This window comes from Diadema antillarum, unplaced genomic scaffold (genome assembly GCF_040938485.1).
Source record: "Diadema antillarum isolate AM-2024a unplaced genomic scaffold, OU_Dant_1.0 scf00000028, whole genome shotgun sequence".
Taxonomy (NCBI): Eukaryota; Metazoa; Echinodermata; class Echinoidea; order Diadematoida; family Diadematidae; genus Diadema; species Diadema antillarum.
In genome coordinates, this window is record NW_027270917.1 from 2385019 (window position 1) to 2410866 (window position 25848).

At 38.4% G+C, this 25848-nt stretch overlaps 1 protein-coding gene across 2 annotated transcripts in view; it reads left to right on the plus strand.

Moving 5' to 3' along the window:
- Positions 1-17573, plus strand: part of LOC139736678 (uncharacterized) — a 77844-nt gene extending 60271 nt beyond the window's left edge. For both annotated transcript variants that reach the window (XM_071647428.1, XM_071647435.1), the window contains exons 10-14: positions 1239-1328; positions 7043-7153; positions 9034-9063; positions 13761-13856; positions 16861-17573. In XM_071647428.1, the coding sequence (XP_071503529.1) occupies positions 1239-1328; positions 7043-7153; positions 9034-9063; positions 13761-13856; positions 16861-16988 (455 nt within the window). In that variant the 3' untranslated portion in view covers positions 16989-17573. The remainder of the gene's footprint in view (positions 1-1238; positions 1329-7042; positions 7154-9033; positions 9064-13760; positions 13857-16860) is intronic.
- Positions 17574-25848: the final 8275 nt, after the last annotated feature.

Sequence of the window (25848 nt, forward strand, 5' to 3'; positions counted from 1 at the left end):
CTTCGACGAGACAAAAATCATAAATCTGTGAAGAACAGAAGGCAGGCTAACATGGCAGATGAAGCAATTTAGCTTAATTTGACGGTTAAGGACGAGGACAACGCTCATGGACAAATTGCTGCCCGTGAGTCAGTCCTTAGACCCGAATATAAACGAAATGAATGGAAACTGCCTATGTTTGTTTAAAGACGAAGATGTCTCTTCCCAAATGTAAACAGAATAAATGAAAAATGTGTTAAAACTAAATAAATGTTTGTTTCAGTAAGAAGATGAATTACTAGACGATTAAAGAAATCAAAGCGATGAAAGAGCTCATACTTTGCGCTGTCTCGAGGGCTTAGATGCTTAAGATGTCGCATAAACATCAAGTCTCCATACAGTGTCAAAGGTTATGTAGTTAAAACAATTTTGAAGAAGTCCATATGTCCAAACGTAACGAACGGGACGTGGTCGTGAGCTCTTTAGACGTGTGTCAAGGATTCATCACACAGTTTTATCAATAACTTCTTTTACTGAAAGAATATGACCGAACATTCTGTTTGACTGTTAAATTTCTCTGTTATCCTGGTGAGCATCGATACAATGTTACCATGGTTACGATGCGTTTCCAGTATAAGATATCATAAGTTACAACGAGTGTATTTCTGTCGAGAGGTCATTTCAGATTGGCAACCCGTGTTTCTATGATAAGAAACCACATCATTCTTTTTTTTCGCTTTTGTGCTCTACGTACGTTTCTTTCACAGTGATGGGTAGTAAGTGAAGAGAGATTCATGTTTCGATGATGTCAATTCACAATTTAAAGGAACAGTATTATACATGATTGTATAACTGAGTCCTGCTACACGCAATCTATACGCATCTTGCATGAATGCAATATAGATTGTTTATTGCTTTACACTACAGTTGAACGCTAGTTCAGTCCTTTGTTTTAAAATGAAAAAGACAAAAAAAATGGTAACACTGTTTTATACTCACTGTAACACTGGAAGAAAAGGCGAAGAAGAGATCAGAATTTCATCTACGTGGTGTCACTACAGTTGATCAGAGTACAGGATGTGCACCGATGTCAACGTCAGCTGCCATTCAACATGTTCAAAGGAAATTATTGAGCGTAATGATGAATTGCAACTAGAGTCTCAGAGATTTGTTGTGATTTATGGTCTGTATCTTGCGTTGAGTGGTATCACTTGTGACACTGCTGTCATGATTAACGCCTCGTTTCCTTCCCCATCTAGCTTGCAGCATTAAATGCGTTCATGGCACGATGGATGACGAAACCTGCTCGTGTACGTGTGATGACGGTTGGACGGGCATGACATGTTCAGGTAAGATGATTGGTTACAAAATCTATCACGTGCCAGAAATTTCATTTCTGTTGTTTGCTGCTCTATCTCACGATATTTTGTTCATTGCTACAGTTTCATATAAGGTATATATAGAGGAAAATCCCTTTCATTTTAACCCTTTGTTAGATTTCGTTCTTATGTTGTTCAGATTTGATGAAGTTTTGACTTTTCTTTTCTTTTCATACCTCGTAAAATGTGCTGTTATTCAGAGGTGGTGATTTCGGGTGCGCGTCACAAGTTCGACACCCACGAATCGTGCAGCCCACCAGTCATACAACCAACAAGTCATACAGTCATGAGTTTGACACTAAACAAAGAAGGCCCACGAGACCGATACATGAATCCCCGTGCTGTGATGTCGAACTCGTGGACTGTTCTACCTATAGTGTCAAACTCATGGGCCTTATTTGCCTAGTGTCGAACTCATGAGTTGTATGACTCGTGGGCTTTATGACTCATGGACCGTCTTTTCAATGTCGAACTCATGGGCTGTATGAAACCATGGGTCTCGGTCTCGTGAGATGATTTCTACCCTTTCCCTTTCGCTTAATTGCATCCTCCTGGAAAAAAAAAAGTTTTCTTTAAAGGGTGTGTACAGTTCTGGTCGAGGTGAGGATTTAGCTTTTAACATTTTGCGAGATATTCAGAAACCACTCTATGAGATATCAAAGAGCATGTAATTCTAAGGGGTATCAAAAGTTTATTTGATGAAAATCGGTTTTGAAGTGGCCGAGATATCCAAAAACAAGGTGAAAAAAAGAGATCCTAATAGAGGTGTGGCCTGTAGTCTTCTATTATTATCACTTTTTTGGATATCTCAGCCATTTGAAAACCAATTTTCATCAAATAAACGTTGAATCCTCCCTAAAATTACATGCTCTTTCATATTTCATAAGAGGTTAGTCATTATCTCACTTAGGAATGTAAAAAACATGAATCCCCACCTCAACCAGTACTGTACAGCCCCTTTAATGTCAATGAAAGTGTATGCCTACTTGCTATGACAATGTATGTTTGATGCATCTCGGAACGTTTGCTTGTGGTGAAAACCGTACACACCACAAAAAAAAAAAAAAAATACGGTTAACTGCCACACTATATCCATGGAGGTGGAATCTACCCCTCTGCTTTATCAGTGAGATGGGTTTGCTTGAACGGATGCACGTCACGTGTTCGATACCCACGAGTCACACAGCAAAATAGGCAATATACAGTAGGCAAAAAAGGCCCGTGAGACCGACATTACATTACGAAGCTTAATGTACGTAGTGTCGGTCTCGTGGGCCTTATTTGCGTAGTGTCGATCTCATGTGTCTTCTTTGCCTAGTGTCGAACTGGTGGGCCTTCCCTCGTGTGAAGCTCGTGGGCTGTATGACTCGCGGGTGCCGAGCTCGTAGGATGACCCGCCGTTTGAACACATATTATGACATGGTGTGCCGGGGCTTATCTAGCTGCGTCAGTTGCTTGACAAAATAATTTAAGATATAGTTATGATGAGAGCACTTAATGGAATAAAATGTTCCATCACTTACATAAAGAAGTAAAGTCGTAGGTCCTAAGTCTTTGACTGGTCTGTTAGTGAGGTAACTCGCAGTATAGAATCGACAGAATAAAAAGAACGGGTTTTCTAATTAAATGTAATAAATTATTCCAAGACCTAATGCTTATGTTTATATGAGTGATTTTTTTTTTCTAACGTGCTGATTTTGATTCAACATTTTGACGGCTTACAGATCTTATACGCATTCTATTCCAGACCATTACTCTTAAGATTTACCTCTTCGGAGAGCTTAAAAGCATGGATGCCAGATTCGTGGATTTTCTCACCAGAAAGAGCAGCCTTTGTATTTTTCAAAAAAAAATAATAATATACTACCACTTGCCACTGTAGTAGCTGCGGGACAGATATGTCCCTTTCACATACGCCAATAATCGGAATCCGTAAAATGCGTGCGCATCCGTGGAAACCCGAGCAGATGGATTGGAAAGCTATAGGAAGTACGTAGCAGGATAGGAGTCACTGTGAGGTGGCTTGAAACAGTAATGAATCTGGGCAGGTGAAATGTCAAGGACTTAGAGTCTGTCTCCAAAACATGGACTGATCGTCTCGGACAGATGCAGGAGTTTCAAAAGATCAGACCTTACTTATTATTATTACTCGTATGTAATGTATGTGTATGGTTCTATCATGTGTGTGTGTGTATGTCTGTCTGTCTGTCTGTCCGTCTGTCTGTATGTCTCTGTGTTTATTTGTTTGTTTGTGTGTGTATGTTTGCCACCTGAAAAGGGCTAAGCACGTATGGGTCCTACAGTCCTTCATTTCTTCTCCTGCCAGTGAGAATTTCAAACAAAATTTGGCATTTACTTTTGGCGAAGAAAAGGAGAACTTTTTAGGGCACATTTTTCCTTCTTCAACGCAGCATGATCTGCAGGAGGCATCCACAGTTACTGGCATTGATATCCACAGGGAAGTCTTGTTAAGAAAAAGTCCTGAATTCCAAACAGTCATGGGTTGAGGACTTGCAAAGATAGAGGTCAGGTACTGTTGACTAGATGCTTATCGAGTTGTAGTGACTAAATGTTGCCGTTCTTCCCTTTAAGAAATCGCTTAATGAATTATATATTTACATATACGGGAGAGGCCTCAGTTTATTGAGATCTGAGATGGATCTTTTGGCGTGAAGATATATATTCAAAGCGACTGTCAATGATTTTTGTGTTCAAAGTAACACTTTGTCTTTTTCGTCAATAAAACAATCGCAAGCAACAGAAATGAAAACCACACTCAGCTTTTACCGACACTCAACCAAACTCAATGATGTACGTGCGTCCACCCTGCTACCTACCTGTATCCCCTTTACATGTGGACGCCTTGGCAACTATTGTGATTGTGTTAATAATGCAAACAAAATGAGTTCATATTACAAAATAGCATGATGTTATTAACGTCACCGCCTGTTGCATGCTTATTGTTCTTGTTAAATGCGTAACACACAGCGCTTTTATTTCATAGTTCCTTTCTTTCTTCAACCAAGACATTGACAAGGAATACTGTGTCATTTTGATACCTGCACTGACGATTCCCCGCTCTACCTCTCAGCAAGTTTCAATTCATCTCGAAAACGTTAAGAACCGGAGTCATCAAAGCTGTCAGGTCTCATTTCCTGACATACAGGGCTCATCAAGGCCGCTAATCATGAGGGCTCCGATGCATAAAACAAGCGCCAAATATTCTTCTTCGTTGGAGACTGAAAACAATAATTCATCTAAGCGCGCTCATTGTTGGTGTAGCAAATCGTGATTCCGTTTATCGATATTCCGAGTTCACATTCAGTGAAAACGTATGTTCCGTGAAATCTATTAGTTTTAGATTTGGATGTTGTGCTAAACATTCAATCTAAGACCTTACCCTTTTCTCTTAATAATTCTGTCGCCGTATGATTATTTACGCGCGTTTTTTTTTTTTCCATGATTGTTCCATACTCGGGTGTAATGTAGGTCAGGGACGTGCTGCCACACACCTCCAGCCACGCGTGGTAGCGCCACGGGTTAAACTGATAGGACCCATCTCGCATTCCTGCGGAGCGAACTTGAACCTCGGCTCAACAGTGGTACACATAATAATCTTGATGATTTCGAACTGTCACACTTTGCGTGATTTGTAGCCACGCTATAAGGTCGCATCTTTTATCGACCAGCAGCAGAGCAGACGCCCACGTCTGCACCAGAATATAAAGCAACAACAACGACAAAAGTACACATCCCTGAACGAGTGGATAAAGGCGGCTCGCTCCACTCGCCGGCCAACAGGTTTGTGGGGTAAACGCGCTATACGGGGGCACGCAGAGCGAGTCGCCTTGTTTAAAGGCTAGCTTGGTACTGACTACCATGCAGTTTGTTGCCGTGTATTTAAGCTCTCCATTCCATCGCTCGATGGACGGGAAATGGCTGGTCGCATCTTGGAGTAAACATCAGCTGAGTGATTGGAGCACGCCTTGAACCTTGACAAGATAATTTGGAATTCCACGAAAACTTCACCAATATATAGGAAATAAATCAACATTACTAGCTCATAATTATAAAATACAGGTTCCACTATTATTTTTCCCTATATAGTGTTTTATTTGGGGGCCGTTCGCTGATTTTGGTCTTTGTTTTTCATTCAGCCTGGTTTTGTGTAAACTCCAGCTTCAAAGATAGAAAGTATATTATGTGTGCCAGGTTAACATGTCTTCGTGGCATGACGCCAGTGGGTTGTGAGTATAGCATGGAGCCATGAGAAGTTATTCATCTCTTATATAGTGTATTTGTTATCCCTTGTTATCCTTCTCTTATCTTCAAATTATGTTGATTACTGAAAGCAGCAGAAAGAGCAAACGAGCTGATTCGTAATTCATAGCGTTGAGAAATTAAATGACGAGTCTTCGAGATTTCCATGATGAAATCTACTAACTACAAGTTTAGCACAAGCACTGAAAATAAAATGAACAGCCAGGTACCTAGGCAAAATTTAATACAACGGACAACCAGGTGCCTAGGTAAATGATTGCAAGTCTTAATTATATAACTGGCATCGAATGGAGGGAGGTATAGCTAGGATTCAACACAGTTCCTAGATCAATTTGGCATCGCATTTAAATAAATATCCTGATGCTGTCGGAATCTGTCTAAGGCTAATCCCCGATGTTCCGTTGCTCATCTTTCAAATCACCCGCGTTAATTAATGAAATGAACTTACATAATCAGTCCGAGTAATCCTTAATTTGCGTTTGAGACCTCGGCCCACGTTCCTTTTAATCATCTGGAAGGATCGGCTCCGCCGATGCTGAAATGGAAGTAGCGTTCCCTAGCATTGTGGTGAACTAACAAGCTCCGGGCGTTCTGATTAAACCTGAACTCAGTCGCTCCATCATGCCGAAGTTAAAGTTATCCCTGATGTGGTGTGGAAGAAGGAATTAGTCAGTTCGCGGCAGGAATCCAATGGAAAGCTTCCAAACAAACATTACAGAGCGGTGGAAACTGATAGGGGTCGTGCTTGCCAAATCCCAGCTGGAGTTTGGGGGTTTAGACTTGTGTCATATGGCGCCCAGACGGCCGGGGAAACGTTACAAATTGAAGTCTGATCGCTGACATGTGTTTCCGACGGAAAATAGAAAGTTTAAAGACAATCATCAACAACAACGTGTATCATCGTGCAATGCCTGTCATCAAAACTAGATACTGAAACCCTCCTAATCAAATTGGAGGTGGCATTTTGCGCTGTCATAAAAAACGCATTTTTTGTGTGTGCTAAATTGACACAAAAAATTATCATTGGAAAGTTATAGGGGTGCACACTCTTTATCAAGATCATCCTTCTTGTTCGATTAAGCAACCACAACCCATCCATATGATTCTGTGAAACACGTCAATACTTGTTTTTATCCAACTCTATCATGATTTCATGCAGATAATACAGATTGATTTCTTTTATCTGTTTCATATTATGAAAAGTATTTGATGAAGATACGTGCACGGGAAGATACAATGGAAACTTGATATTGAAACTTGAATAGGAAATGACAAGATCTACAGTTAATTCTTTCCCTTCCATACTGCCTAATAATCGTGTATCAGCGATTGGTGATCACTATTTTAGACCATTCATATCGTGACGAACGCTGTTCTGTTTTGTTTTTCTTTGTCACATCCAGAAACTTGCGAAGACAAACACGACCTCTGCAACAAGGGATGGTTCAGTCCGTGGTGTACTGAGGAGTACCCGTATGTCCTGGACAACTGCCCAGCCATGTGTGGACTCTGCAGTAAGTCCAACTGACCAGTATTCCAACTGACCAGTAGTCACTTCATATTTATTTTCATCCATCTTTCTAGTCAAGCAGAAGAACGTCCATTCATGAACTGATTGGATTGAGTATTTATCGATTTTTTAAGGTTGTTTTGTTGTTGTTATTCTAATCAAAGTTTGTTTTATTTGTTTTTGAGTGGGTTATAGTGCCAGATTAGTTCCCAGATCATCTATTAATACCAAGACAAATATTCATGGCCCATGGAGACACTGATTAAGAAACAAAGTAGCCCACTTATATTAAAGAGGGGTATCTGGTTTAATTTGCATGGCTGTAAATGAATAGCACAAAAATGTTACATCAAGGAATGGATGCCTTCTCCATGACCTTCTGGCTGGAGGCCATAGCTGCAATTAAAGTCAAAAGGCTTCTTCGATTATTATCTTCAAAGCTTCACCTATAACTCGAGCGATCTACTGACAAATTGGCTTTTAGCCCCTCCTTCCCTTCGCTGATTTTTCCCCTCCTGCGCGTAGCTGTTTTTCCCTCGCAGAGTTTCCGCTGCTGCGATGCATGAGAGAGGGGGCGGAATCCCGGCCGAGACCATCTTAAACACAGATGTAATCTCGGATTTCCTTTTTTGATTAAGTCGAGCTTCTTTACGCTTCATCACCCCAACTTGCCAAACAGATAATGTACCTCTGTCACTGCATCAAAGTTGGTTACGATGATGGCACCATGATAAGCTAAAGTCTATAATAGTGAAAGTCTGTTCAGTCGCGTTCTTGCAAGAATGACCACAAATATCTGAATTTAAAAACACACAACATGAACACATATATCTAAATTTAAAAACATGACAACGAGCTTCTCACAATGGTATAAGTTAACGAATAGGGAATTGGCAATATGAAGAAATGAACAGATATGTAAATGAACAAATGCAAAAAAAAAAGGGGGAATTATTAGCAGGGTCGTATTGCGCCCATTTACCCATTATATAACAGACCATGAAAATGATTAACCTCATATTATTGCGACTTCAAACTGTTACGCTCTGTATGTAAATTTTTCAATGCCTAGTCACGCTGTTAAATGCAATAAATTGACGCTAAATGTAGAATACTGTAGGCGTTGCCAAACAAAGAGGTGGGGTAGCTTACCACAGCTTAAAACGCAATTACATTATTTCTTGCTCTTTTTGCTGATGGGTAATGCTATTGACTTCATTATTCTGTTGCGAATATCATCTGCAAATAAGATTCCATGTGCAGGGAAGTCTGTGTTGTACATAAAAGAATAAGTAATAGTAGTATAGTAGCAGTAGTAGTTACAATGTTAGTAGAAGTAGAAGAAATACATGTACTTCAGTTTACCTGAGAGCAGCTTTGTCATGTACGAGTTGAATACCGATGAATTTAAACTTCTTCTATATCCTTATGATGCTGATATTGCGAAAACCCGGCAACTCAAAACATTCGATATCAATATCATATCTCTGGCAACAGTAAGTTGCCATCGAACTTCTGTGAAAAAGCATAGCTGTTAAATATGTCATGATAAACCCTACAAGTTGATAATGATGGCAAACAACTGGACCGCGTATAATAGAAGGTTCAATAACGGAACCTGGTTTCAGAATGATATCACCTTCCGAGATGACGTCACGTTAGACAAGAGTGGAAGACGGATTCTGCCCATTTCTGTTCTGTTATATCTTTTAATTTTTATTCTTGTATGCAATTCTTATTGTGCTCTTTTACTTGAATGTATGTCGACACGTCTTAACTATCGCTGTCGCATTACATTTAGAAACACTTTAACTGAAACTCGCACATTTTTTATTTGTCATTCTTTCCTCATTTCGTTTTGTTTTGTCTTTTTCCCCCCCGCAGAAGTCAGCGTCAACGGTGTAGTCAGAGCAGGTAATAATCGTCATTAAATTATTGTAAATCAGAAATCTTCCGCGCGCATGGAACTTTCGCGAATTTCGCGAGGAGCAAAGATGCACACGAACGGTTTTGCCCACACGATGCATTGAATGCCAGTGGCGATTTGCGAAAGTTTCAAGCTGCGAATTTTTCTGGCTTTGTATTCATTTGGCCTTGTGTTATAGCTTAGTATCAGTTGCTTTTCCATTTTTGACCATTTTCTTTTTTCTTTTTGACTTGGCACCTTAATTTATCCTGCTTTTGATATGATCTAGATTTTGCCTTAAAAAATACCCGGTGATGAGAAAAGAGAGATTGAAGTGTTCTTGACACTCAGCCAAACCCATCAGCCACCGTCAATATGTAACCGCCTTTTCCGCGGTGAAGGCATGCATGTTATGAACCTAGATCGTATACACAAGTTCCTTTTGACTTAAAGTCCCTTAACATGCCGACATTTAACTCTTGATATGAATACAAGTAAAATACATTTAACGATCCTCACCAGCAGAAATGTCGATGTCAAGGATATAACTATATATTTAGCGGGATCTGAAATGAAACATGAGGTGTCTTTGCAATTTTTAGGAATCACAATTGATAATAGATTGATTTGGAGAGATCATATAAATATTATATGCAATAAAATTTCAAAAAGATATTGCAATACTTTTTCGACTTAAATCTCTACCACCGTTGTACTCAAAATGATATATAATGCAGTTATTGCGCCCTTTTTAGAATATAGCCTTTCTGTTTGGGGTTGTGTTGCAAATATATATTTCGACAGACTTTTTAAACTAAAAAAACGTGCAATAAGGGTTATCAACCATTCTACTTATTTAGCTCACACTTCACCAAGTTTTCATACCTAAAAGATTTTAACGTTGTATGATAGATATAAGTATATTTTAGGTAATCTTATATTTTTATGGCATAGAAAGCTTTTACCCAATTCTACGCTGCATTATTTCACTTTAAATTGCCATATTCATTTATTATAAATGAATATGGCAATCAATACCATAGCAGAAACGCTGAGAATTTTCACATGCCAAAAGTAAGAACATCGTTATTTCAGAAATCTGTTTTTTATCAAGGTCCGCTTATATGAAATTCAATACCAGGTGATATTCGTAAATTTACCTCTTTTAATGTATTTAAACATAAACTTAAGGGGAATTTTATACAAAATTATCATTCCTAAGTTCTTGACGTGCTTGGCTGGCATTACAGTATTTCAATTAATGATTATAACTCACTTTGTGTTTGTACTGTCTTTGTAATGTAAATGTAGGGTTTTGTGTATCATGCTGTATTTTTTTTAAACATCTGTATAGTTGTTCATCTCGTTTTTTATAAATATGAAAGTGATTACCACCGATGCATTTTTAATTGGTTATTTGGTTCGGCCAGATTTTAAGGAAACTTTTAATTCCTCGTTGGCTGCTTCCCTTCAGCTTTATGTATTCCAAAGTTACGTCGTCACTCTGTGCTTGTCATGATTGTTAATCAATGTCTTTCCTTGTTGTTGTTGCTTTTATGCTTTACAAATAAATTCAATTCAATTCAGCAGTAAGTAATATATCGTTTCTTGCGTAAAACATAATGTCTACTTCTGATAAAGTGTAATGCATCTTCAATTTTCAATAACAGTAGGCATGCTTTAATCTTTGTTACAGTAAATTTTGCCTGTCTTTCACGTTTATTGTCTAAGTTGTAAAGATTATCTCTACCTTAAACTTTGTTAATTCCAAAAAGAGGGGAAAACCTTCAACACGAAGTCTTGGGTGCGTCCTTATTCTTTTACATATCACACAGTAGGCCGTAAATATCTTCCAAGCAATCCTATACGTCAGTGGATGGAAAATCTTTTATTTAGAGACGTTTCGGAGTGTATTTTTCTTTTTCAAAGTTATGGCTACACTCTTCGGCATGAATGACATTTTGAACAGCTGCATGTGCAAATGATTTTCTGTTTTATGTCCCATCCTCCACATCAGCATCCTTTTATCCTTTGCTCGTTCAGTCATCTCGTTTCTCTCCTCCACCACCTTCCTTATTCTTCTGTCCTTCGTTCTGTCAATCTCTCTCTCTCTCTCTCTTTATATATCTTCCTACAATACCATTCGTGTCTCCTATATCAAAATGCACCTTCCAAACAATGTGAATAGTGATATGTATGAATATGAATATGTATATATATATGTATGAATATGAATCTGACTACATCTGAATTGATAAATATCGAGGACTCCTATAAAAGGAGATCACGTTTCATTTTGTACTGAAAAAAAAAAGACTGCAAATGAAATTTGTAGAGAACAAGGCGAAAACATGATCTTGTATACGCGCATTATTTCACGATGTGTTGTAGCTGAAGGTTGATGGAATAAGCAAAGAGCTGCTCTTTGGCAACACCTGTTGCCGTGATTTGACCTAGAACAGTTGGGCCTTATTACCAGGTTTGACTGGAGATATGCTTATTAGGCAACGGAGAATTAAAAAAAAATACAATAGTGCAAATTAAAAAAACCAATGAATTTCAGCTTGCCTTTAATTCTTATCTTAAAAAAAGAAGAAGAAAAGAAGAGCAGATTACGTCATACAACTTCCTCATTTTATAGATAAAAGTAAAGCCTGGAAACAGGCCAGTCAGTTTGATGATGGTGGATGTGTAGCCTAATCAGACTCACGGTCCAAATCACCTGTTCTTCAACGAGTCATCAAGGCGCATTAATTAAGCGCTTTAATGGAATTCGGATGCCTCTTTTCTGTCTTGTCGGCGGCGTAACGAGCTGAGACGCTCTCCCTCCCCTCCCCCTCTCCATCTTCTTTCTATCTCTGCAGCTTTATTGTGTCATTAAACACCCCCATTATAACACGTTCCCATCCCAGTGTCGACATTGATTATCCACGAGCATGATGAATCAGTACATAAAATAGTTTATCTACTCCGAAATTTGATTGAGAGCATGAAGCGTCCCATCATTTTGGCGACAGAACTCATAGTCCTAAATAATGGTACCAGTCATTCCTAATGGTTTTTTTTTTTTCAACCTCACCCAATTTCGACTCATTAGTTCATTCATTTCATTTTCATTTTATTTCAACACGGTAATAAAAAGGAAACTTGCTCTGCCATCGGTTGTTATTCTGGAAGTCCGTGCATGTATACAATATAACAGAACGAAACATAGATTCAGTAACAGCGTATAACAATGACTGAAAATAAGAACAAAACAGAAAAAAAAACAAAGAAAGAAAGAGGAAAAGTATATCTTCATATAACAGCACATGAAAAAAAAATACAGACATTGACAAGACTTTGACAGAAAACAAATGTCAATAATACTCATTGCTTAACATAGTAGGAAACTTTATGATATACTGATATGATATAATATGATATATAATGGAGTGGATATCAAACTACAACTGCTGCTGTTTCAAATGAAACCTGAAATTATTAAAACCCATAATCTTGATATCATCTGGAAGATCATTCCAAACTTTACATCCCCCTTATTGTAAACTTCTACGTTTAAAATAAGTTGAAAGTCTACATGACTCAAATTTTAACATATTGCGTCTGAAAAAAAAAAAGATTTGTACATTTAAATGAAAACAACTCACACAGACTTTGGGGATAAGCCCCATGAGCAATTTTTATGCATGGCATGTAACATTCTATGTCTCTGTCTTATTTCAATAGTAGATGTACTTGATTGATCATATATTAATTATGTTAGATACCTCCAATTAACTTTCAGAACGGTACGCAGTGCCCGATTTTGTAATCTTTGCAATCTATAAATCAACATTTTATATATTGCAATTTGACCACACTACATCACAGTAATCAAATCTTCCTTGTATGATACTCTTATGATATATCAATGCTGTCTGTTGTGTTATATAAGGTCGAAACCGTTTCAATAAATATATTCTACTTATTATTTCCTTTGATATTTTTCCAATATGCTGATCCCAATTTAAATGTTCGTCAATAACAACGCCAAGATATGTAATATGTGTTACTCATTTTATTTCATATGATTCAATATGCACATTAAAATGATATACACTTTATAGACGTTTTTGGGTTCCAAGCAATAAACACTCACATTTATTTACATTAAGTACAAGTTTATTCTCTTTAAGCCAGTAATTTACTGCTTCCATATCCTTGTTGAGAGTATCAGCCACAGATTCAGTATTCTTATGTGCAGTGTATTGGAGGTGTTGTCAGCATACGGGGACACCTTACATTCATTGAGGCATTCCGCTAGGTCGTTGACATATGTAGCAAATAACAGTTGACAATTGATTTAGGAAAGCGTTTGTCAGATACACTATGTAGTATCAGATACTGGACGTCGGCATGTCATTAAAATAGTCTGTTGATTCATCTGATTGTGGTCAAATTGACCTGTTTTTGTGATGTCAGCATTTCCACAATGTGACAATGTAATGATCCCGTTCAACAGCACAAGGATCACTCTTTGTTAGGTTAAGTTTGTCTAATGTTTTTGCCGTATCTGTTTGTATGTTTGTTTGTTTCTGTAGTATGAGATGTCAGCCATGTAAACGTAGATAATCAAGAGGAGAAAGACTCGTAACGTGGATGTTTAGACTGTGTAAGAATTTTCAGTTAACGATATTGGTTTCTCCGTGCTTTTTTTGCTCAGGAAACTGTCGGACAACGTGCAATAATGGCGGCACGCTCCGGGGTATGGAGTGTGAGTGCGACTGCGCGCCGGGATTCTACGGGGACGATTGCTCTTGTGAGTATACATGACATAATGAGGCTTTTGGCGGGAACTTTTTTTTCCGAATATCCATGTGGATTGAGTGAATGCAGCAATATATAAAACACATCAATGAAAGTTTTAGGAAAATCGGACAATCCTTTCAATAGTTTGGAAAAAGTTGTTAAAGTGTTTGTGCCGCTGTATATCGCTGGATGAGAACCCTGCGGCAGTTTGTGACACCGCGGCAGAAAAACAATGTAAAGAAAATAAAACATGGGGGTAGAAAGAATTCCGCAAAATTACGCTTTTCCAGCGTAATGAAAGAGCAATTGAATTACCTCTTTGGAAAGCCGGGGGAAAAGATACTACCCTTGACGTGTGACAAGTCAATGGCACGTACTTTTCATTGAAAAGAAAAGAAATAGTTTGTGGACTTTTCTTTAACTATAATTTGTGTCGTTGTTCTGCACCGAGGTCACGAACTGTTGGGATATATTTTCGAACCAAATTAATATATATATATATGTTGTATATACCCGCAGACACTTCACTGCCCCATATGCAAGTCTTTCGGGTGTTCATTTACATCCATCAGGTGACCAATTTGTTATGCAGTTTGGCAGTTCTGTGATTTTACGACTCACAAGTCGGCAATGTCCCGAAAAAAAAAGTCCGAAAAAAGACCCGAGATTGAAGTACTGTTACTTGACTGATTTTGATGATTATCTAACGCAGAAAATGTGCACATATCAGATCAGTTTAGATCAGGGACACTTATCCATCCTTTTTTTTTTCTTCTTTTCTAAAAAAAACCCCACTCCATCGATCGCGATGGGGTTGGGGGTGAGGCTTAAGAGTGTACGTTCAAATTAGCGTCATATTCCAGCAGCGAATCACGACAGAAAAATAGGATATCAATCGCAAAAGTGGGTGGGTATAATTTAGTTATGGACAGTTAATGATACGATTTTGCAACGTTTGCCTTGGACTTCTCGATGTGGGGGAAGGGGTTGTTTTTACACCGTCTCCACGTGCGGGACAAGTCACGTGTGTCTTTTCTATCCCGGTAAATAGTGGGCAAGTTCCCCCCCCCCACACACACACACACACACAATCATTTCTTCCGCCTGACATGTTCTATGAAGTTTGAAAAATTAGCTGAAGAAATAAGTGAGCTCTTTTTTTCGCAAAGAGAAAAACATTATGAACATGAATAATTCAATTATACAAGAGAATCGGGATTGGGTTTTTTTTAGACCGATATCTTTACAATCACGGTCCTGCCGTCGACATGTTATGTATTTCATTCTTTCGTAACAAGAAGTATCCGTTCTCATTGATGATGTATGTTCACACAACTAGAGAGTGCAAATCCGCTCTGTTCCACACTATAATAAGTGAAGCTAATTCTCTAGAGACGCACAATCGTCCCTAAAAATGAATTAGTCCTTGTAAGTCCGTTCCAGTATTTTTTTTCAGCTTTTTGTACTTTTTCATTCAAAAGTTAATTTGGCATTTCTCTTATATCCTTAAACGGTCTATAAGAGAAAGGCCAAATTAACTAGGATTATAGTAGGCTATTTCACACTCTCGATACTTCCTGAGCCAAACGTGGAATACAAGCCATGGTTTTTCCAGATACTGTGATTAAGTCGAATGAAAAAAAGAAGAAAAATATGACGAATAATTTCAAACATTCCTTTCGATAGATAAATTCCAAAGTAACCTACCACATCGCGGTAGAAATACATCTTCAAATAACAGTATTCTTTAAATGTGGAGCAATGTTCAATGAAATACATGCTTATTCGAAATACACGGTGATATTTCTGACACTGGGAAAAATATAAATGTTGTTTTATTATTCGTAATAACCTGTAAATCTAATACATATTTTCTATATTTAAAAATCTGTCAGGATACTGAACATTATTTACGAAAAAATGCGCTTCCCTCTTATCTGTGATGGATATCGTGCCTTTTCATGAAAATGCAAAATCATGAATTTCAAAACGAGACCTTTTTATTTCATTATGCATATAACACAGAAATGATAGTATCGTCGGTAACAATGGAAAATCTATCGAAAGCCATTAGGGGTTTATTTTTGTTTGGAAAACAGTACAATTTCATCATTTACTGACACGATCCTTCCCTTTGTGGTTCTGATTGTATCGATTGGTCATCCCAAGGGATTCAATGACATTTTATTTAGCTCCTGCGACAATAAATCCCATGAAATATCTGCACTCTAAGCCAAGCATAAATTCTTCCCACATACGTAGCCATAACCCTCATCCCAATCCTTACCTAAAACTAAACCTAAAACCCTATCACCACCAAAACCCTAACCCTAAGTCATTGGAGAAAATAAAACAGGAGCAATAAAAGTGTCACAGGAGAAAATGTGGTGTCACCTTTTGAGGTGTGATTGGACATTATTTTGTCACTCGTGTCAACCGTGGGAGCAAACGTGGTACAGTGCATTCCGGTTATTAAGAACACGGTTAAAACGAAATTCCGGTTACAACGAAATAAAAATTCAGGCCGCAACATTATTCTCTCAATGTTTTTGTATTGTTTTTTGTTCGGTTACAATGAAAGTTCGATGCAGTACACTCCCGTTATTACGAACATGGTTGTAACGAAATGCCAGTTACAACGAAATAAAAATTCAGACACGACATTATTCTCTATATGTTTTTGTATTGTTTTTGTTCGGTTATACCGAAATTTCGATACAATGAAAAAAGATTGCTGGTCCCAAGGACTTTGTGATAACGGGAGTCCATAGTATAACGAAAGAAAATTGCCGCCCCCGAGGACTTCGTTATAACGGGAGTCCACTGTTTAGGCTTGTTTTCGACGAATTGGCACGAACTCTCACGTGTCATCCGGCCAGATAGTCTTGAAATTCGTGAGCAGGGACACTATTGGGGACTCGCTCTCCTGTGCCACATCACCCTCCCTTCGCTCAGCAGACGATATTAACAGTATTTACTTTGTGCTTTGTTTTGTTTTGATATTTCGTATACAGTGAAGTGCCAAGACAGGTCCCCCCATTGCACGTGGGCCACCAGTCAGTGTGGCAACTCGGACTACGTCAAGCATTATTGTCCTCTCTCGTGTCAACTTTGCACCAGGGCTTTAGATGTCACCGACTGACGACCTATGACCTCTCAGACGACCAACTACGTGTCAACGTGAACCATTATTTATCCAACTCTCTCTCTATATCATGGAATCGATATCTGTGTGTTTAACTCGATACCCTCTCGATCGAATCGCGTGGCCGAACCAGTGAAGGCGATGATACATGAGGAAAAACGAACGAACGGTCAAACAGTCCGATATTATCGGGATGAGATTTCAGATCGTCGATCAGATTGTCGCTGATCGATTTGCCGGAGTGCATGTAAAGCCATGTTCATTCCACCGAATATTGAGAGACACCGTATTCGATATGAACTATCGGAATGTACTGTGAAATATATAAGAGAACCTGGATGCTATTTTAGCAATCACTCTCTTTAAAAACTCCTTGCTGCAACACGATTACATCCCATCGGCCATCAGCCATATTTGGATTCACCGAGCGAGTGACGAGAAGTTATATCGTTCAACTCTCCCACCGATATCATCGCGATTGAAATCGCTCAACGTTCGGACGTCCCAGCTATGCCGATGTCTAACCTCTCGGAGTATTAAGAATTTCAACCAAGTATAGACACCAATGGGGAAAAAAAAAGAAAAGAAGAAAAAAAAAACACACAACACATCACATATCCGATGAAGCTGAGGGTATATGACAGGAGTTCACTAGCCGAATGTATTCATCCGACCTCGCGTTTCATGTCATTAGTGTGGTATTGATATATATTCATTATATGGGCCGTTTACTAGGTGTATGTTCGGTTTTGTGCTCTCTGCCTTGCAAGTCAGCTGAAGTCTGACCATTGCCATGGCAACACTTTTCTATTTTCTTCTGAACTGTGTGAATATACGGAGTTCGACAGTCTGTGTGAATGTATAAGTGCATATTAAGTTATTGTCTTGTAAACTGACGGTGAAAGGAAACTTCGAGTTCTGTTCCTTTTCCTTATTTTCAGACAGGCACGCTCATGTGTGACATTAATCTCTAGATCTGACAATGTGTCGTACACATACTAGCGTTAGTACTATAAATATGGTGCGCACATTGTATCCTGTGAACGTTTACAATGGCCGCAGATGTTTTGATCGAGTTTCGAAGTTTGGAAGATGGATGTTGAGAATATTATTATTCTAGGTCCCATTGACCAGATGAGAAACAGGTCTGGACCTACCAAATGAGTGTTTATGGGTTCATCGACATTTTAAAGACAGTGGTATGTCAATGTAGCTTTAGTGTGGTATGCTCAGGTTGAAAGCAAAATGAATGGTGGAATGATGTGCTATTGAAAAGACCGGCTTACTTGCAGGCTTTTGAGTATGCAGTATGAAGATTTTTCACGCAGTCGTTTTTATGCACTGAGGTATATATGCCCCCTCGGGATCAAAATGCTACCGAGTTGAATGGAACGGAATACACTGGGAATACACAGTGGCTGGACATTATTACTCTACTGTATGACATGATTATGACAATCAGCTCAAAGCCTAAAGTGCATTCGCCCTAATTACAATGAAAACGGAGTTTTCGATTGTATCTCCAAACAACAAAAAGGCATGATTACTTCCCCCTTATGACTATATGAGGAAATGTGCTAGAAAGGAATATTTATTGTTTAAATTAGCAACACAATGATGAGTTCCATGAATGGTCTCTTTGACTACCTTAAAGCTGATGTGGCGTTCCATATATACTCACGGGTGCATTGCGATCTATCATGAACTATGACGTCATTAATGTAACGAAGATCACGTGTCTCTGTGCTTGGCGACATCATTATTGTAAGTCGCGGGATATACTGATGCCGAGCTGACGGAAATCTGTATGTAGGCCTAACGCAAGACATCATCCAAACCTTACGTCATACTGCGCCAAACAACGACTCGTGTGAAAAGATGCCACTATGGAACTTGCTTTGAAAGCTGTTATGATGGGATACGAATTTATATCTGTTCCAGAGGTATCGTTAGTTTTCACTGTTCATGACTATAAGCTTACTTCTCAGTAGAAGTCTGACACAAGTGTAATGAACCAGTGCAGCAACAAGGCAACAAGTAGTTGCTTGTCTTGTGAGTGATGATTGACGCATATTATCGTGGACACTAAAATCAATGTAGCTAATCGTGGTCATTTAAATCACGTAACCATTGTTAATTTAATGTATTAATGGCTTGTAGCGCCCTCAGTTGGTCGCTGCCAGCTCCGTCATAACAGATTTACAGTGAAGTCTGTGTGTGCCGTCAAAGGTTACTCCATATTGCACATACACCGTACACTTCTTTAAATGATTAATTCATTTCACAGCCTATAGCAAACATTGAATACCGCTTATGCCGTGTGTTATTTTTGTCGGCAAACGAACCCAAGACTGCGTCTTTATCAAAATATGAATTGATAAGTGGTTTATCTATAAGTTTATCAATGACAATTAGAAGGTCAATGTAATTCGTTTTTTACCTCGATACGATAAGAGATGGAAATACGAGCGTGTAATCATGAAGTACTTTCCAGTTGATATATCCGAGATATTACCGCGCTCATCTGAATGATGTGGTATCTCGCATGTGTTCGATGTGTAAGATTAATTGATGAGTGAAAGAATATCTGAGATAGAGGAGGTTGATAATATTCTAGTCTGGAAAACACGGCGTGTTGAACTGGACCGAGGCTATTTAAATCAAAGAGAAAAAAACATACATGTAACCTGTACATTTCTGTAATAAGAGTATCTTATTAATATTTGTATAGATTTGTTGGCGATATCTTGTTTATGTTCTATCTACGGCCTATGCACAAGGCTGTCTTGTGTCTTGCGTGTATTCTACTGTGAATTATGATAAGTCACTAGCGACTAACCGGTGTTTTATGTGTACAGTGAATAAATCGTGGACTGATCACATAACTCTTCTGTATATATAGTCTCCAATATATTTCAATTTCTCTCAATCTCTGCCTCATTCTTATTTAGTGTAATAGATAGATGGATAGATAGATAGATAGATCGGATTTATTGCCATCAAAACAGACGGGTGAAAAGTCCGAAGACTTATAATTCCCATTTACAAAATGCATAAATACACAAAAAGTGTTTTATGTGTAATATAGAGTACATAATTATTGACAAAGAATGATAAAAGGAATGACGAACACACTCACACACACACACACACAAAAAAACAGGCACACCAATCAACCACAAACATGGTATGCAATGGACAAAAATACCGTACTATTAGATATATATATATATATATATATATATATATATATATATATATATATATTGGGTGAGTGTGTGTGTTTGTGGATGATGCATATGCATACGTTTACGTGTTGCGGTCTTTTAATGATGCGTTTTGATGTCTCCTCCTTCCTGTCACGACTATAGTTACGAAGGCCTATATGCAAAATCATATGTATGTATGTATGTATATATATACACTCAGCAAAAAAAGAAAGTAAACACTATTTCTAGGTCGTATTTTCAGAGAAGATATTTATAAAAATCAATATATTATGTACCATATTAAAGGTAATTCAATTGGCTATCAAGCTAATAGGTTAATTATAAAGAAAACTTTACGCATGAGTGAGCACATTCATTTTTGTCCTCCAAGGCACAAAATCAAAAATTGCAAAAATTGACATGTTCTCTTTTATTAGCGAATGCCCTTCACGATAACATTGACAACAAAAGACCAGTTTAACACAATGAGAGACATGAATGAAATAGGAAAAATAAGTTTTTGTTCTCTTTATCTCTTTATAACCTGTAAGAAAAACAAAGTGGGAAACTAAAGGGGACAAATAAGAATTTTCCGTCAAATCAAACTTCAAATGACTTAGAGAATAATAAGCATTAAGATGATTAAATGAACAGAATTTCTTTATTCATTTCTTTTACTCTAGTGACTTCAAATCTATGCGACAATTTCAAGAACCAAACATTATTTACATTATTCTAATTTGAAAAAAAAAGAGCTCAAATTTCTACTATTTTTGTTAATTATTACTTCTTCTCTTATTTCATTTGAATTTAGATTTGACATAAGATGCTTTACTTTCATCGATTATTTTTAGCCTTCATTGGTCTTTTGGGCTTTAAAGATATCATAGAGATCAAAGGTTTATATTTGCAACTTAATTCATGTTTCTTTTTGTGTGAAATTTGTTGTTTGTTCTTATTGTTCTATGGAAGAGCACATGTGCATGAATGACAACTTGTTCAGTTTTGCAATTTTTACTTTTGTGCCCTGGAAGAGAAAAACAATGGTGTTCACTCATGTGTAAAGTTTCTCTCTTTGTTGTCCTACCAGGTTGAAAGCCAATTAAAATACCTTCAGTAGGGTATATACCCATTAGCTTTTTAGCCAAATATTCTATGAGAAATCTAAACTTGAAAAAGCGTTTACTTTCTTTTTTTTGCTGAGTGTATATACCGGTATACAGTGTATAGTCAGTCTGATCGCCTATTAAGTCGTCCTTACACAAGTCGCAAAATGGGCTCAAGTCGAAGAAAAATAATAACCGGAAGGATATACCTGTAAATGTGATTGTGCTAATTCTATTGTGTAAGTCAAAATTTAAGGAAGGACTTTATCCTTATCCAGTTCCTTTGGATTCGACTCTATCGTATGTACCCCCCCCCCCCCCAAAAAAAGAGAAAAATACAACGGGACCCTCTGCAATTATAACTTAAAAAACAGTGAATCAATCCAAATACAATTGCAGAAAACCCCATCCGATTTGTTTCAGTGGTCAAAGAGAAATGAGGAGTTTTGTAGAGCATGTCAGGAATCTCTTCCCTCCAAGTTCTGTTCATTGTGTTCACACATTGTGCAGTTTCAAGTACATCCAAGTGCTAAACTTTGAAGAATCAGACCCATGACATGTATTTACAACGACCCACATTTCTTTGTGACCACTTAACCAAATTGAATTGGGTTTTCTGTATCAATATAGCTAAGATGTTATAATTTAAGACCCTGAAGTAGCATTTAGACAGTTTAATTATGTTGGAAGTTATCTATGCGAAAATCCAATTGTATTTTTTTTTTTTGGGGGGGGTGGTGGGTGGGGACATACTGTAAATGCGAGATTGACTGTATACATGTTATACTACTGTCATAAATACATACAATTGTTATACACTGCCATAGTGCAAATAAATCAAGGCACCAAACTTGTCCTTATATTTTGCCGCATTACAATCGACAATTGTAATCGTTACCTGATGGCTCACAGTCGTTGCACGTGTAGATCTTCCTCGTCGATGGTTAGTTACAGCCATGATGAACATGTCACTCAATTTCCCTTGAAGCCATCCCTCTGTTTCCTCCCCTCCCCCTCCCTCTCCCCTCCCCTCCCCCCCCCCCCCAATTCTGAAGCAACAACACGACATGAGACATAGACAGCTATTCAGCATTGGGACTTTTGAAAGTGTCCACTAACAGCAATGTAATAAATCAAGAAGTTCATGCACAACCCACAGGTTGGCTGAATTGCCTGTACCGTTACTTACGTGATATAACAGGATGCGGCAAAGGGCTCGGATGCATCAAAATGATTGTGAGAAAGCAAAATTGAATAACGGGAAGATCCGAACCGATTCGGGAAAAATGACGCGAACAATTTCCGACTGAAAGGCTGCCGGGAGTCCCCGGGGGAATTTAAAAAAAAACAAAAAAAAAAACGTATCGTTTTTGGTCAGTTACATGCAGAGGTATTGAGGTCAGGGGGGCATTTCATGAAGGAACTTGTCGGTCGGATAAAATATCTGACAAGTCAATTATATCCGACAAGTTTTGAGAAATTCTTTAGTCTGATTGGCTGATTTCTCTGAACTTGTCGAATATAATTGACTTGTCGGACATTGATATTTTTATCCGAAAAGTTCCTACATGAAATGCCCCCCCCCCCCCCCAGATCTAGGGACAGTCGGAACATGTGAAAATATAAAATCCCTGTCTATTGGATTGGTTTCTATGCGCGTCAACTCATTAAGTTGTATTTGATTTGGCAAGTTCACCGCCATCATGAAGTTCAGAGCGAATTGCCAGGCATGGTTGTGTGAGCAACGCCAACAAAATAGAGAGAGTACGTTTATTGGTCGAAATTGACTAAATTTCCTCCTGTCCATTTTGTGGTTGCCCTTTAAATTTTTTAATTGATTATATTGACCGCATACGCAAACAAACACTTACTCATGGACAAAAGCAAGTGAACAGAGAGGCGCATAAACACATGGTCACTCACGTGTCGACCTATTATCCCCGTTGATCTATCCCTATCTGCCAAATCAAGTTCTCAACCCTTTTCCTCTCGTGGAACCCAACGCGAGTCCGGTTCACCTCACTCAACTCACATCTGGACACTATGATTTTATTTTTTTAAAATGTCCGACTCTCTGCTGATCGGCAAGAGCATCGCACGGTCCTGTATTGTCTCGCGATAATGCAATGATGCACAGACCCTCCGAGCGGGGAAGGGAGTGAGCTGATGATAGCGAGGATGAACAGTATGTATCTTATTGTATGATGATGTTGAGGTCACTGAGGCCCAGGGGTTAAAGCTGTGGGATTTTGAGCACGAGATCCGAAGTTCAAATCCTGCCCGGCGCAAACATCATAGTGGTCAAGTTTTCTTCTTCTTCCTCCTCTTCATCTTCTGCTTCTTCTTTCTCTTCTTTTTCTTCTGCATTTTCCTCTTCTTTTTCTTTTTGCTCTTCTTCCTTTTCCTCTTCTACTTTTTCTTCTTCCTTCATTGTAACTTCTTCTCCTTCTTCTTTACCCTCTTCTTCTTCTCCTCCTTATTTTTCTCTTCTTCTTCCTCCTTGTCTTTTCACCTACTTAGTACTTCTTGTCCCGGGTGGATAACGCATACCTGACTATTCTGGGGTATAGTGATAATGGCATGGCTCCCTAGGATTATAGTGCTTACACTTGACTGGGCCTTGAGAGGCTATTCTGATAAACAAAACTAGAGGGTCCCATCACCTCGCCACGTAGAATATCCTCCTGACAGTCACATTTCCACGTTTTTCATACTCACCTTGAATCACCGAGAGTTCCACTTATTCTTCGCTTGGATTTCACGAAATATACTCCAGAAAAAAAAGGCATCAGCTGCGAAAATTTCATTTTTGAACATTATCTTGGAACATTTTGCTATTTGTTCCCAGTTTCCTTTACTTCTGCACCAATAGTCGGGTTCATAGGCGGACACAACGGAGCAAGAGTGCGAAAAAGGCCAGTCTGCGCAATAGCGTAAGAAAATCTTAGGTTTAAATCACGTCCGTATATATACAACTTATCAAATAGATTTATTTTCTGCCGCTTTTTATGACTCCTCGTCAATTCGCTGACTTGTCAATCATATCAGATTTTGTGTGTAGGCCTACCTGATCGGGTATAGTGGGAATCGGGAATATAAAGTCCATGCGTTGCCCGGTGCTCGGTTTTAGTAGGGCATGGCGGAAGGCCGTTTGGGCGGGAAGGAAGACGGGAAATGAAAATGCTCTTTAAAAATCAATCTTCGAATTCAATCTTCGAAGTTGACGTCAAGTGTTACCCTAGGTTGCAGTGCATTTGGAGGCGTTGTCATCGGATCACTGTTAAAAATAGCCCGCAGACCGGACTACAGGTGTTTCAAATAATCTTTATAGACTACGAATTGAGCTATGCTTGTACTGTATTCTAGTTTGTTTGCATTCGGAAAAAAAAAAAATGCCATTAAATCTGCCAAACAACGAAGAGATATTGGACAAAATGACACATTGTTATTCATGTTTGACGGTACAGACACATTATGTCCTTTAAATTCATATTGCTGTTCGAAAATATTTTACTCTCGAAATTTGTATCTTAGGACAACTGGAAGAAACCTGAAGCATTCGAAAATGAAAGAAGATTTGCATTTCAGTGGATGGAATTTGAGGCATCTTTTACATGGCACGATTCATCATTTAAAAAAAAAAATCGATTGTTTCATTGAATTCTCGTTTCTTGTTTTCACATTATTTTATCATTTGGGGGGGGGGGGTCTATGTCACGTCCCCTTCTCTTGCATGTAGAAACTGTTTGATTGAATTGAATTGAATTTCTTTTCACTCATTTTCATTTCATTTTATTTATTGGTTATTGACGTCTCTACTCTGTGGGTTGAATGCTGTATAATTTATTCCTTTGCGATAAGAGTAGCGCGTCACAGCAGGAAAGTGTGGCAAGTTAACTTGAACTAGAATCTCTTATTGAATGTACGATGCGAGGAAAGAGTGGGAAGACAATAAGATGGCGGTATCCGACAATTCCGAGTATTGTTGGTCTTTCAGAGAAAGACAGGCATATTATGTTGGCACGCTGACATCTCGTAACGCGATAGCGCCACGTACTTCCAGCGGCCTGGTTTGGAAATGCGTCTATGATCCACTTAGCCTTGTTCGACTCGTTTTCCCTTTTCTTTTTTCATAATCTCTGTTGACAAGAAATGAGTCATGGACAGGTACGGGTTACCAAGAAATTGTTCCAGGCTGATATTTACATGTCTAGATGGACAAACAATAAAATGATTGACACATTAAGAGGGACGATGACAGACAAATCATTTTTTTTCTTCAATTTTTGTGGTAAAACGAAGTCATTCCGGCCACTTGATATCCTATCCTACTTTTAGTAACTTTTATCGTACGATACTTTGGACGGCAAGCACCAATATGATGCATTAATTGCGATATATAAACGTGAGAAGAATGATTAGAATCTTGGATCTTAACTTCGAGAGATTTGGGAAGGGGGGGGGGAGGTGGGAGAGATAGAGGGAGAGGGAGAGGAAGGGGGAGGAGTTTACAGGGAAAGGGAGAGAGGGTGAGAAGGTAGA